Consider the following 14282-nt stretch of genomic DNA (forward strand, 5'->3'; position numbering starts at 1 on the left):
AGCTATCCCATTTCTTGGCTAACGAATGGAATCCTGACACTAATATCTGGTCTCTCTACCAATTTAGAGCACTGCTACTTTCTGAATGAGTCCTCTTCCTACAGCAAGAGGAGGAAGGCCTCTAGAAACAAAGAAATGTCCTGTCTCCGCGAAATGAAGGAAAGAGAATTTTCTTGGAAATGCCCAGGTCTGTGGGGCCATCAGTAGGGCGTCTATGAGATCCTAACTCCAAGGAACTGATGATGAGGTGGAAACAACTCAACCACACACAAGTCACTGGAGATTATGTGCAAAGCGCTCCTAACAGCCCTTCGTCCACATGCTCTCCATCCCTGCCCCCGCTGCCCCCAACCTCAGTAAATCACCACCGTCCGTCCACTTGCCCAAAGCCTAAAATACAGGAGAGAACTACACGTTACGCATATGCGTACCTGTCCCCATCCTAACAAATCACCAAGCCTGGCCAGGTCCATCCCTTTAATTTCTCTTGAAACCCATCTTCTTCAGCTCATCACTGTTCCCAGCTGTTACACTGGAAAGTGGCCAGCTGGTCTCCCTCTCTCCATCACAGGACTCTCCACTTCATTCTCCACACAACAGCCAGAGTGATCCTTCTGAAACACCAACCTCATCATGTCTGCCTCTCTGAGCTCCCCATCAACCTTAGGATGAGACCTGAACACCAGATTCTGTGCTTTTAAATGGTCAGGGTTTGTCATCTAGATCAGCGTTTCTCAGTGTGTGGCCCTCGGACCAACTGGGACATCACAATTCAGGATGCTTGTCTGAAAGGCAACTTCTTAAGCCCTATCCAGACTTACTGAATCAAACTTTGTGGGGACAGATTGGCCCAGGGTGCAGCCTTTTAAAATAATCACTTCAGAAAAAAATTCATATAAAATTTGAAAACACTGCTAGAGATTTAGGAAACTTAAAACCAACTTGTGTTCCACCTGTCTCATCTTGAACAAAATCAGAAAACTCCATGCTTCTATGTGCTCATCTTTCATACAGAAACAGTAGCCACTCAACACCTAAAGTGACTGTAAAGACCAACAAAAGCCAAAGCACTTGCCAAGTTGGAAGATGCTATAGGAGAAGTAGTTAACAACCAACAGCTTTCTAGTCAACAAGTATTTCACAATGGGGAGCAACCCAAGATACTCGGAGACAGGAGCCGTTGGAAACTCCTGTGTGCAGATTATTTTTAAACTGTAATTCAGTTCAGTTCAGTTACTGACTCTTTGCGACCTCATGAACCGCAGCACGCCAGGCCTCCCTGTCCATCACCAGCTGCCAGAGTCTACCCAAACTCATGTCCATTGAGTCAGTGATGCCATCCAGCCATCTCATCCTCTGTCGTCCCCTTCTCCTCCTGCCCTCAATCTTTCCCAGCATCAGGGTCTTTTCAAATGAGTCAGCTCTTCTCATCAGGTGGACAAAGTATTGGAGTTTTAGCCTCAGCATCAGTCCTTCCAATGAACACCGAGGGCTGGTCTCCTTTAGGATGGACTGGTTTGATCTTCTTGCAGTCCAAGGGACTCTCAAGAGTGTCCTCTAACACCACAGTTTAAAACCATCAATTCTTCTGCACTCAGCTTTCTTTATAGTCCAACTCTCACATCAATACATGACTACTGGAAAAACCACAGCCTTGACTAGACGGACCTTAATTGACAAAGTAATGTCTCTGCTTTTTCATATGCTGTCTAGGTTGGTCATAACTTTCCTTCCAAGGAGTAAGCGTCTTTTAATTTCATGGCTGCAGTCACCATCTGCAGTGATTTTGGAGCCCCCCAAAATAAAGTCAGCCACTGTTTCCACTGTTTCCCCATCTATTTGCCATGAAGTGATGGGACTGGATGCCATGATCTTAGTTTTCTGAATGTTGAGCTTTAAGCCAACTTTTTCACTCTTCTCATTCACTTTCATCAAGAGGCTTAGTTTTTCTTCACTTTCTGCCATAAGGGTGGTGTCATCTGCATATCTGAGGTTATTGATATTAAATATATACACATGATTATAAAACACTATCAAAAAATAACTGGAGGGGAATTCCATGGCAGTCCAGCGGGTAGGACTATGGCCAGGGCCCAGGTTCAATCCCTGGTCGGGGAACAAAGGTCCCACAAGCTGTGCAGTGAGGCCAAGAAAAGAAAAAAGTAACTGGAAACAACAGTAACACACACCCTACTATGGCTTTATCATCATATCTGGCAACTATTGGGCAGGGATCAAGAATTCTAAATGTCCAATAATGCATGACTGTACATCCCCATTAAGAGATATGGCCCCTCCAGGAACCGAAACTGACTTCACAGCACAGCCCTGGAGACAGTGCAGTGGGGTCTAACTGGTCATGGCACCGTATTGTTTGATTCCTCACATGTCTGTGATCTTATGGAAGAAGTTAAGCTCCAGAACAGTTGTTCTGCACTCTTTGGGGATATTCCTTTTGTAACCTAATGAAAGTCATGAGCATTTCCCAAAAACAGTATCTGAAAATGCAAAATTTTACCCTAGAGTCTGTTTATTCTTTTGCATATAATAGGGGAGAATGATCATAACCTCTTAGGATACTGGGGATGCTATTGTCAGAAACAGAATATTTTAAAAAGCACTTCGTAAATTACAAACATTGTTACTATTATTCCTTTTTTTTTTTTTCTGAGTGACTGTCACTGCCGACTCTACAGAATTATTTGGCAGAGAAGCTTAAGGGCCTTCCTTTCACTCTGTGCTCACAGTTGCCTACAACTCCCATCCAGTAAGAAAGGCGGTAATGGATTTCAGGAGATATACCTTCAAAGAAAACATACAAGTGGCAACAGGCATATGAAAAGATGCTCAGTCACAGGAGATACTGCTAAGAGACTCTAATGTAAAGGCCTAGTCTCCTCATCTGTAAAATGAGGCTGTTAACTACCTTAGACGGGTATCTGGACCTTTAATTTTGTACTTTGGATGGCTGTTATAACCAGACTCTGAAACTACTGGTTTCGAATTGACACCTGCCTCAAGGGTTTATGCTACAAAGCTTCAAGGATTTTTGTTATAAAAGAGCACCTTCATAGGGTATACATTGTGTATCTGCTTGCAATTGCGCCTTTTGAGCTGTCAGGCAGAAACACACAGGAATGATGCTCAGACTTGTACACTGTGTCCCGAAAGCTGTCATTCCCTCTGCACCTCTGAGTCTTTTGCACAAAGCCTCTTGACAAATCCTACATCCCCAGCAAGTATTTCTTGAGTTGGGTGGATTGCTCCATGCAAGTAACAATCACAGAAATACTCCCAAACAAGATATTCTATGCTAATATCATTTATGAACAGGAATTCCATCAGGCACAGGATACAAAAATTCCTCTGAACTGGTTTCTAAATATACTGCTTTCAGTATATTAAAAACCCATTTTTCAACTCAGAATCATAAAATTACAGCTTTGCCCGAAGAGCTGAGAGGAAAGAGATGTTGGAAATGCATATAGACTATTCTAAAACCCCCACATATATACCCATATATAAAACTATATTCACGGGCTTCCCCGTGTTTCAGGGGTTAGGGATCCACTTTACGATTCAGGGGACACAGGTTCAATCCCTGGGCTGGGAAGATCCCGCATACCATGGAGCAACTAAGCCCGTGTGCCACGTCTACTGAAGCCTGCACACCTTGAGCCGCTGCTCCATAACAAGAGAAGCCAGAGCAATGAGAAGCTGGCACGCTGCACTGGACAGGAGTCCCCACTCACTGCAGCCAGAGAAAGCCCACACAGCAACGAAGACCCAGCGCAGCCAAAAATAAATAAAACTGTATTCACATTCACACGCACACACCACCACTCATGCAGTTAACTAGAGATGACAGAACCAGGCATAAGAAACCAGCAGCAGTGGGTGCAACGGTCTCAAGGATGGTGACAGGGCTGTAGCCATTATCCCTTCTGAAATCCTTCCCTGTCTTGAGGAACAAGACTAGGTAGCAGGCTTTGCATCTCTGCTACTTGCTTCAATGCTATCATTTAGATACAAAGTACAAATGAGGCTTTGTACTTTGTATCTAAACGATACAAAAAAAGACTGAAGGCCGGAGAAGGGGATGACAGAGGATGAGATGGTTGGATGGCCTCACCATCCATGAATTTGAGCAAGCTCCAGGAGCTGGTGATGGACAGGGAAGCCTAGCATGCTACAGTCCATGGGGTCGCAAAGAGTTGAACACAACTGTGCGACTGAACTGAACAAACAAGGCAAATGTAGTTCAAAGTTTCTCAAACTGATTCACCCCTTTATGACAGAAAACAGCATGCCAGCTCAGCATTCAACCCATGCCCGTGACCAGCACCGCCTCAGACAATGCGCGGACGAGCCTGTGGACACATGGAGCCCTCACAGCCACATGGCGGCCTGTAACAAACACACACCTGCTCCCGCATGCTGAAATATTTTTTAAATGAAGGGGGAAAGTAACTGACCTCGCAGAGAACAGCACTGTCCATTGGGCACAAACAGGAGCACTTATATGAGCACAGGTAACACACCAGACTGTGAGGCTGCGTTAGCTGAAACCAATCCAAGCCACCGTCTAGGACCTCCAGGCTCCTTGAAGCCACAAGCGTGTCTCAGCTGACCCCACAGTTGCTCCTCCTCCTCCTCAGGTGACAAGCAGGGACACGCACAGTGGCAGTTCTTTCAAGACCCGGGCACCAGCCAGGGAGCTGGAGCCTGTGTTTCTATAACCTGCCCCAGAGCAGAAAGGCAGGCATCATGCTTAACACAGCAAGAGCCCTAAAGGCCACTGACATCTTTAAGAAGTTCCCTTAATCCAGAAAACAGTCCAAAAGGACAATTAAAGTGTTTAAAGTTGAGATCATTCAGAAAAGACTTCAAAGGAAGCATCTGAGTGGGGGCAGTGGGAGAGAGACCCAACGGCAGACGTCAAAACTGGTAATACACTGGCATTTATATCAAGTCTATCACGACACACACATCAGTTCTTTGAAATCTGGGCCTGGAGTGGAATCAAAAGCAAGGCCCGAATTATCTACCTAAACCATCTTAACCTAGTCAACGTTTTAGCACTTGTAATCTTGCTATGAAGTCAAAATCATCCCATGAAGGGCACCGAGGGATGAATGCATTCACCATTACATAGAGAATGGAGTCGGATACAAGTAAATGCCTGCAAGCTGCAGCTGGAAACCTAGTCAGTAACCCCTGAGTCATCTCATCTCTGCTTCTGGCTCGTCCGTATCTCGAGGAAGACCCAGAAGAATCTGGGTGGCTTACAGCTGACTCATGAGTCCACATAATTGATATCTGCTTAAAGGGAAAGGTGATCATCCTTACTACTGCTAACAACCCATTAAGCCTAAAAGTTAATTAGGCTGTATTCCATAAAGTCAATTGGAGGCATTTGTCTCAATAGCATTATCGCAATTATTCCTCATCAAAACGAACACCACCTCCTACTGCGCATGATGTCTTGCGTAAACAACAGCACAAACCTAACTCATAGGCCATCTCCACCTGAGTTACGTAAGCAGGTTGATGTTTATACAGAACTGCAACCAGGAATTCATAGATATTAACACGTTTTTTAAAAAAATACAAAGGCATGTATTTAATAAATCTTGTTTTATATTTTCAGAGGTTGGGAAAATAAAAGTGTAACAAATTCTATATATCATAATGATGCATGTGAAAGTCAGAAAGAGAAGGCACCTATGAAAGCCAGCCAGTTAGAAATGCTGGCGCCTAAGAATGGAGCCCACAAAATGCTGACTGAATGGCCACAGGGCACAGCACACGTGCGCCCTCAGACCCTCCCCCTCCACCCAACAGCTGTGCTTCAAACCACTCCTCAGGGTTCCAGCAAGGTCTCAGGCACACAGGAAACAGGCATCACGAAGCCCACTGCCATATCCACTGCTAATGTTACTAATAACAGAAGAGAAGGTGGCTTGAGGAGGTGGATGGGGTGGTGGCTGGGATGAAAAGGTGATGGAAAGTAAGAGAGCGGTAAACCTCCAGGAAAAAAAAATCAATAAGCCATGACAATGTCATATACAACATGAGGGTTATGGTCAACACTGTAATAACTTTGTTACTACATGTAACTACATGTTACTAGACGTATCATGGTGGCCATTTCATAATGTATGGAAATGTCAAACCACTATCAGTTCAGTTCAGTTCAGTCGCTCAGTCGTGTCTGACTCTTTGCGACCCCATGAATCGCAGCACGCCAAGCCTCCCTGTCCATCACCATCTCCCAGAGTTCACTCAGACTCACGTCCATCAAGTCGGTGATGCCATCCAGCCATCTCATCCTCTGTCGTCCCCTTCTCCTCCTGCCCCCAATCCCTCCCAGCAGCAGAGTCTTTTCCAACGTGTCAACTCTTCACATCAGGTGGCCAAAGTACTGGAGTTTCAGCTTTAGCATCAGTCCTTCCAAAGAAATCCCAGGCTGATCTCCTTCAGAAAGGACTGGTTGGATCTCCTTGCAGTCCAAGGGACTCTCAAGAGTCTTCTCCAACACCACAGTTCAAAAGCATCAATTCTTCGGTGCTCAGCCTTCTTCACAGTCCAACTCTCACATCCATACATGACTACTGGAAAAACCATAGCCTTGACTAGATGGACCTTAGTCGGCAAAGTAATGTCTCTGCTTTCGAATATGCTATCTAGGTTGGTCGTAACTTTTCTTCCAAGGAGTAAGCGTCTCTTAATTTCATGGTTGCAGTCACCATCTGCAGTGATTTTGGAGCCCCCAAAAATAAAGTCTGACATTGTTTCCACTGTTTCCCCATCTATTTTATACAGTACACCTAAAACTAACATAACACTGTACATTAACTACACTTCAATTAAAAAAAGAAAAAGATGATCTCCTTGGCAAATTTTTCCTGAGGACCCAGAATTAAAACACAGCAAACCAATTCTTTTAAACAAGTCTTTTAAACATTATGTCAATATTTAATAATGTATAAATAAAATCAAATTGTTAAGAGAAACAAAACAAATGCATAAAAATCTGAAAGAGTGGTTTATCACGCAGACCTACATATTATACAGATATTGATCTCTACTGACTAAACAGTATCAGAATAACACCATCTTACGCTTTGGGAGGAAAACTAAACGGTGGTCATATTTTGTTACGAGTCTTCTGTTGGCGTCATCAATGGCCCAGTGAAAGCACCCCAACGGGGGAAGTGAAGAGTGGAGGAAGGAGGGACTGGACCGAGGGGCATGCCAGAAATGCAGACAACTCCCGCAGAGCTGAACCCCAACTACGGATAGCATGTGCCCTGAACCGTGTTTCTCACACTTAGCTACACAACAGAAGTGCCTCAAAAGACTCCAAGCACCAGGCAGGCCCTCTCTGCCCTTCACCACAGACACAAACACACACCCGACACACAGACTCTAATCTCTAGCGGTGGGGGACCAAAACAATAATAGTTTCAAAAACTCCCCAGGTGATTCCAATATGCAGGCAAGTTTTAGATCCAATGTCTTGTCTATAAAAGGCTAACAATCCTACAGTTAGATGCTGATGATGACATCTGTCCATTTCTCAAGGGATAACAAAATTATTAGTAAGTAGTCGTGGAACCAGTCATAAGCCAAGAAGTCAAACTCGCCTGCCAGTGCAGAGGTAACAGATGTGAGTTCAGTCCCTGGGTGGGCAAGATCCCCTGGAGTAGGAAATAGCAACCCACTGCAGTATTCTTGCCTGGAGAATTCCACGGACAGAAGAGCCTGGCGGGCTACGGTCCGTAGGGTTGCAAAGAGACACCCCTGAGTGACTTAGCACGGACACAGTAGTGGAACCACTCATAAGCCCAGAGTTCGGGTTCTAATTCGCCCCTCTTGATGTACATAACCTTTCAGCAGATCACTTAATTTCTGGGGTCCTCAGAGTGTATTCCATTAAGCATGAAATGGTTCTACAGAGTGTGTCAGAGCGTGTTTAACCCTATAGTTTCTACATACTAATGAAGAAATACTTCCGAATAGGATGGTTTGGCCAGGGTTAGCAAATTTGGATTGGGATCCTAGTTTTATTTATTCATCCATTCTTTTTAACTTTTTACAAGAGCTGGACTCACCAGTAAAAACTGAGTGAATTCTGCGTAGGTCAGGTGTCTTTTTCTTTCTTTTCCAAAGTGTAGTTGCACAAATTCTGAATCCCAGTTAAATGGAATATGTTGATGGATTGTCGTCTGTCCAAAAACTTGCTTAACGTCCTCTGAAGAAAGAAAAAGAAAGGCTGATTACAACAAAGCAAATCAGGTACTTCCTTCTAAAACCTGTTATTAAATGCATATTGCTACGCTCTTTATATAAAAAGGAACTCCACTTTAAAGACGCAGGTTTTAAAGTCATGGCAGAAATAGACGTAGGAGTCTAACGGAGTAGAAGGAAACAATCCCATCCAATAAAACAGAAAAAATCAAGAGGTCACACAAACACAAAAAGGCCTGAAGGCAGCAGCAGGCCAGCATCTATCAGCTAAGTCTCGTATCATCATCTGTTCAGTTTCAACAAATACTATTTTCTAGGCACAGAAAATATAAATCAGTCTTCAGTGGCAGGAAGCTCACACATTCATAAAGACACACTGAGAACGCAATACAACTCTTAAATGTAGCCCTCCTTATCAAGCCGTTAAAATGTTTCTGAGGACTTGGAAATGAGATATAAACCTTCAAGCATATATTCAACAGCGTTAAGACTTAAAAGAGTTTTAAAACATTCCACTGTTCACCAGGCCACACTTGAAGGCAATGGGGAAACGAGCCAACAGTCCAATCCTTTAACTTTATCCTGAACACTCCGACTTGACACATACCGATTCTCCCCCTCTTTTTATCCTCTACTATGGGGTTTTCCCAGCAGCTCAGACCGTAAAGAATCTGTGTGCAATGCAGGAGACCCAGGGTCCATCCCTGAGTCGGGAGAAGGAAATGGCAACCTACTCCATCCAATAGTTTTGCCTGGAGAATTCCATGGACAGAAGAGCCTGGTGGGCTATAATCCATGGGGTAGCAAAGAATTAGACAGAACTGAGCAACTAATACTTATAAATAAAAAAAAAACCTAAAGACAAAACTGTAAGGGGACTGGCAGAGAACAGAAAAAATGATACAAAAAAACCCCTACTTTTCTAAAGCTTCATGTTTTTATTTACTAGTCTCCCCACCTTCCAACAAGAGTACACGCTTGGAGGGTACAGGGACACGAATCACATAACTGGATTTGTCCTGGCCTTCACATCTTTAAATATATCTACCAAACCTGCTCACTTTTATGAGCAAACTGTGTCTACTACCTTGTTCTCCTTCCCCTTTGCAACTATTTTAAAAAAGAAAAAAAGAAGTAAATTCTTTAGTTCTCTAAAGGGTGCCAAAAACTTTGGCATGTATTTCCACTGATTCCCCCAAATTTCCTACTTCCAACCCCCCTTACACCCACAAGTTTTTATTCCATGCTTTTAAAGTTTCCAGAGAGTTTTTAAGTCTGGCCATGAAGAAACAGGAGTGCTGCCATCAGCATAAGATTGGGTGTGTATCTGCACGGAGGAGGCAGTAAAAATCAGAATTATGCCAGGCATAAATTTTATAAAAGATGGCAGAAAACCTCAGGCTGGCCCTGATGAGGACAATAAAATAAAAACTTTTTAAGTGTAACCCTCAGTTTCTTTGCATTTATTCCGTTTCTCTACTTTAGGAAGAAAAGAAAAGAGAGCGCCAGGACATAAGAAAATGAAGTGAAACTAGAATTGAGATTTAAGAATTGAGCCACTGGTGGCTCAGTGGTAAAGAATCTGCCTGCCAATGCAGAGACACGGGTATGACCCCTTGTCCAGGAAGACCCTACGTTCAGTCAGTTCAGTTCAGTTGCTCAGCCGTGTCTGACTGTGACCCCATGGACTGCAGCACGCCAGGCCTCCCTGTCCATCACCAACTGCCGGAGTTCGCTCAAACTCAAGTCCATCGAGTCAGTGATGCCATCCAGCCATCTCATGCTCTATCATCCCCTTCTCCTCCAGCCTTCAATCTTTCCCAGCATCAGGGTGTTTTCAAATGAGTCAGTTCTTCGCATCAGTGGCCAAAGTACTGAAGCTTCAGCTTCAGCATGAGTCCTTCAGATGAATACTCAGGACTGATTTCCTATACGATGGACTGGTTGGAAGTCCTTGAAGTCCAAGGGACTCTCAAGAGTCTTCTCCAACACCACAGTTCAAAAGCATCAATCCTTTGGTGCTCAGCTTTCTTTATGGTCTAACTCTCACATCCATACATGACTACTAAAAAAACTATAGCTTTGACTAGATGGACCTTTGTCAGCAAAGTAATGTCTCTGCGTTTTAATATGCTGTCTAGGTTGGTCATAGCTTTTCTTCCAAGGAGCAAACATCTTTGATGTGACCAAAAGAAAGAAACCTTTTAATCTATAAAATCTATTAATTTACATTTTTAATCTATAAAAAATGTTTATATACTATAATAAAATTTTAGAGAAATATACAAACAAAAATGACTTTCTGGCCATTTTTCTGACAAGCTGGAGAAGTGGAGTCCTTTCTGCCAACCATTTTGATAAAATAATGGTCAACGAAATAATCATAGGATAACTATCAAAAATGAGGTCCTTCCTTTTCTTGATCTCTCCCTCAATGTCCTATAGGAAGTAAGGAAAGATATTAACTGGAATCATGGGTGGATGGAAAATAAGTAAAAGTCATAAGGAAATGATGTCTCTGGAGAACAAAACGGCCAGCACTGCAGACCTTGAGGAGGTTAGCGATACAGCTGAAGAGCCAAGTTCATGATGAAAGTTTAGTGTGCCGTAACAGAAGACTTCAGAGGTGACAGGACATGAGATCTACGTGCTGTGCTGTTTTTGTATTGTTGAGGTCATGGCCCTTAGAATCTGAAAAGTGACTACTTTGTGCCCCCATGGACTGTAGCTCACAGGCTCCTCCGTCCCTGGGACTCTCCAGGCAAGAACACTGGAGTAGGTAGCCATTCCCTTCTCCAGGGGATCTTCCTGACCCAGGGGTCAAATCCAGGTCACCTGCACTGCACAGATTCTTTACCATCTGGGCCACCAGGGAAGCCCAAATGAGGCGGTGGCATAAAATAATATGACTTCCATCCTTATTAAGAAAAACAGGTTAGGACATGGACATGCAGAGGAAGACCACGTGAAGTCACAAGGAGATGACTATCATTTACAAGCAGAGAGGCCTCAAAAGATACCCACCACGCCAACACCGCGACCCTGAACTCTTGCCTCTAGAACTGTAAGAAATTAGTTTCAGTTGTTTAAGCCACCCAGCCTGTGGCACTTTGTTACAGCAAGCCCAGCAAACTATTACAATGAGCAACAGGAACTTCCCTGGCAGTGATGAGGAAAATTACCCTCTGTATCTCCTGCCAGCATCAGCAAGATGAGAGACATTTACAAAAGCAGGCATGTTATAAAAAGGGTGCATCGGCTGGATAGTAAAATCAATTAAATGTAGCAAAAATGTGTTTCAGGTTAAACACATGCAAACTAAATGTTTTAATACAAAAAAAAAAGTAACAGAAGATATTAACTTGACATTGGCATATAAAGCTAAGGCTATTTAAAATCCATTTTAATATTTATACGCTATCAGTTCAGTTCAGTCGCTCAGTCACGTCCGACTCTTTGCGACCCCATGAATTGCAGCACGCCAGGCCTCCCTGTCCATCACCAACTCCTGGAGTTCACTCAGACTCACGTCCATCGAGTCAGTGATGCCATCCAGCCATCTCATCCTCGGTCGTCCCCTTCTCCTCCTGCCCCCAATCCCTCCCAGCAGCAGAGTCTTTTTCAATGAGTCAACTCTTCCAATGAGGTGGTCAAAGTACTGGAGCTTCAGCTTTAGCATCATTCCTTCCAAAGAAATCCCAGGGTAGATCTCCTTCAGAATGGACTGGTTGGATCTCCTTGCAGTCCAAGGGACTCTCAAGAGTCTTCTCCAACACCACAGTTCAAAAGCATCAATTCTTCGGCGCTCAGCCTTCTTCACAGTCCAACTCTCACATCCATACATGACCACTGGAAAAACCATAGCCTTGACTAGACGGACCTTAATTGACAAAGTAATGTCTCTGCTTTGGAATATGCTATCTAGGTTGGTCATAACTTTTCTTCCAAGGAGTAAGCATCTTTTAATTTCATGGTTGCAGTCACCACCTGCAGTGATTTTGGAGCCCCAGAAAATAAAGTCTGACACTGTTTCCACTGTTTCCCCATCTATTTCCCATTATATGCTATAGAAGTATAAATTAAGTAAATTTAGTTACTCAAAACTTAGTAAATGAATTTAAAATACATCTCATATGTCCCTTCCCTCTTGAACCGCCCTCCCATCTCCTTCCCCATCCCACCCCTCTAGGTTGATACAGAGCCCCTGTTTGAGTTCCCTGAGACAGCAAATTCCCATTGGCTGTCTATTTTACATAGGGTAATGTGAAGTTTCCATGTTACTCTCTCCATACATATGTACACCTATGGCTGATTGATGTTGATATTTGACAGAAAACAAAATTCTGTAAAGCAATTATCCTTCAATTAAAAAATAAAATAAATAAATAAAATGCATCTCACTCTAACCAACAATCTTATTTTTCCTATAAGTAACTATCATTTATTGCTTACTAGAGTTCTGACTCGAATTCAAAACTGTGAACTCTGAACCCTAAGTACAGAGTTTTCTCCACTATTCCGTGGGAGTCTGTCTCTCTTACGCAAATGTCTGCCTGAAGAATTGAAATCTCATCCCCCTGAAGTTTAGAGCTAAATGTGATCTCTGAGACATGTTATCTCTACAAACTGTCTATCCTACAGATCTGAACTACTGATGTGTTTTCAAAAAGATAGGTCTAAGTATGCAGTTAGGTCTGTGTGAATATACATTTTTTTATCTATCTTTTCTTTCTACATAGATTATTAGCACCTTTCTACACAGAGGAGAGTGAAAAAGTTGGCTTAAAGCTCAACATTCAGAAAACTAAGATCATGACATCTGGTCCCATCACTTCATGGCAAATAAATGGGGAAATAGTTGAAACAGTGGCTGACTTTATTTGGGGGGGGCTCCAAAATCACTGCAGATGGTGATTGCAGCCATGAAATTAAAAGATGCTTACTCCTTGGAAGGAAAGTTATGACCAACCTAGACAGCATGTTAAAAAAGAGAGACATTACTTTGTCAACAAAGGTCCATCTAGTCAAGGCTGTGGTTTTTCCAGTAGTGATGTATGGATGTGAGAGTTGGACTATAAGGAAAGCTGAGCGCTGAAGAATTGATGCTTTTGAACTGCGGTGTTGGAGAAGACTCTTGAGAGTCCCTTGGACTGCAAGAAGATCCAACCAGTACATCCTAAAGGAGATCAGTCCTGGGTATTCACTGGAAGGACTGATGCTGAAGCTGAAGCTTCAATACTTTGGCCACCTGATGCGAAGAGCTGACTCATATGAAAAGACCCTGATGCTGGGAAAGATTGCAGGTATGAGAAGAAGGGGACGACCGAGGATGAGATGGCTGGATGGCATCACTGACTCGACGGATGTGAGTCTGAGTGAACTCCAGCAGTTGGTGATGGACAGGGAGGCCTGGTGTGCTGTGGTTCATGGGGTCACAAAGAGTCAGACACGACTGAGCGACTGAACTGAACTGACATAGATTATTAACAAAGACTATATTTTTCCCATCTGGTTCTCCCCCACGCCTGCACCATGGTGGGCATAGAGCAAATAAATACTCACTAAGCTGTGGCTGAATTTATGAATTTAACTGAAGAAGAAAAGGTTTACAACAGTGTAGCGGGTTGAGGACAGTGGCATTAACCTTTTGAGGCACTACAGTTTGCACCCTACTGAAGTCACTTCATCAATCATATCCTAAGATTTTAGTGAAGTGCATAAGGATCGTTAACTGGGCTTCCCTGGTGGCTCAGTGGTAAAGAATCTGCCTGCCAATGCAGGAGATGTAGGTTCAATCCCTGGTCTAGGAAGATCTGCTACAGAAGGAAACGGCAACCCACTCCAGTATTCTTGCCTGGATAAGCCCATGGACAGAAGGGCCTGGCTGGCTACAGTTCATAGGGTCACAATGAGTTGGACATGACTTAGGGATTGACGCCCCCCCCCCCCCACACACACACACATAAGAATTATCAGTCTTGCTTATAGAAGTCTTCAGGCCCTCGCCTAGGCTGATACAAGTGGACTAA

At 43.5% G+C, this 14282-nt stretch overlaps 1 protein-coding gene across 3 annotated transcripts in view; it reads right to left on the minus strand.

The window, feature by feature from the left end:
• Positions 1 to 14282, minus strand: part of SLC25A13 (solute carrier family 25 member 13) — a 229996-nt gene that overhangs the window by 98366 nt on the left and 117348 nt on the right. For all 3 annotated transcript variants that reach the window (XM_052638583.1, XM_052638584.1, XM_052638582.1), the window contains exon 5: positions 8118 to 8257. In XM_052638583.1, coding sequence (XP_052494543.1) covers positions 8118 to 8257 — 140 coding nt within the window. The remainder of the gene's footprint in view (positions 1 to 8117; positions 8258 to 14282) is intronic.

This window comes from Budorcas taxicolor, chromosome 4 (genome assembly GCF_023091745.1).
Source record: "Budorcas taxicolor isolate Tak-1 chromosome 4, Takin1.1, whole genome shotgun sequence".
NCBI classification, from domain to species: Eukaryota; Metazoa; Chordata; class Mammalia; order Artiodactyla; family Bovidae; genus Budorcas; species Budorcas taxicolor.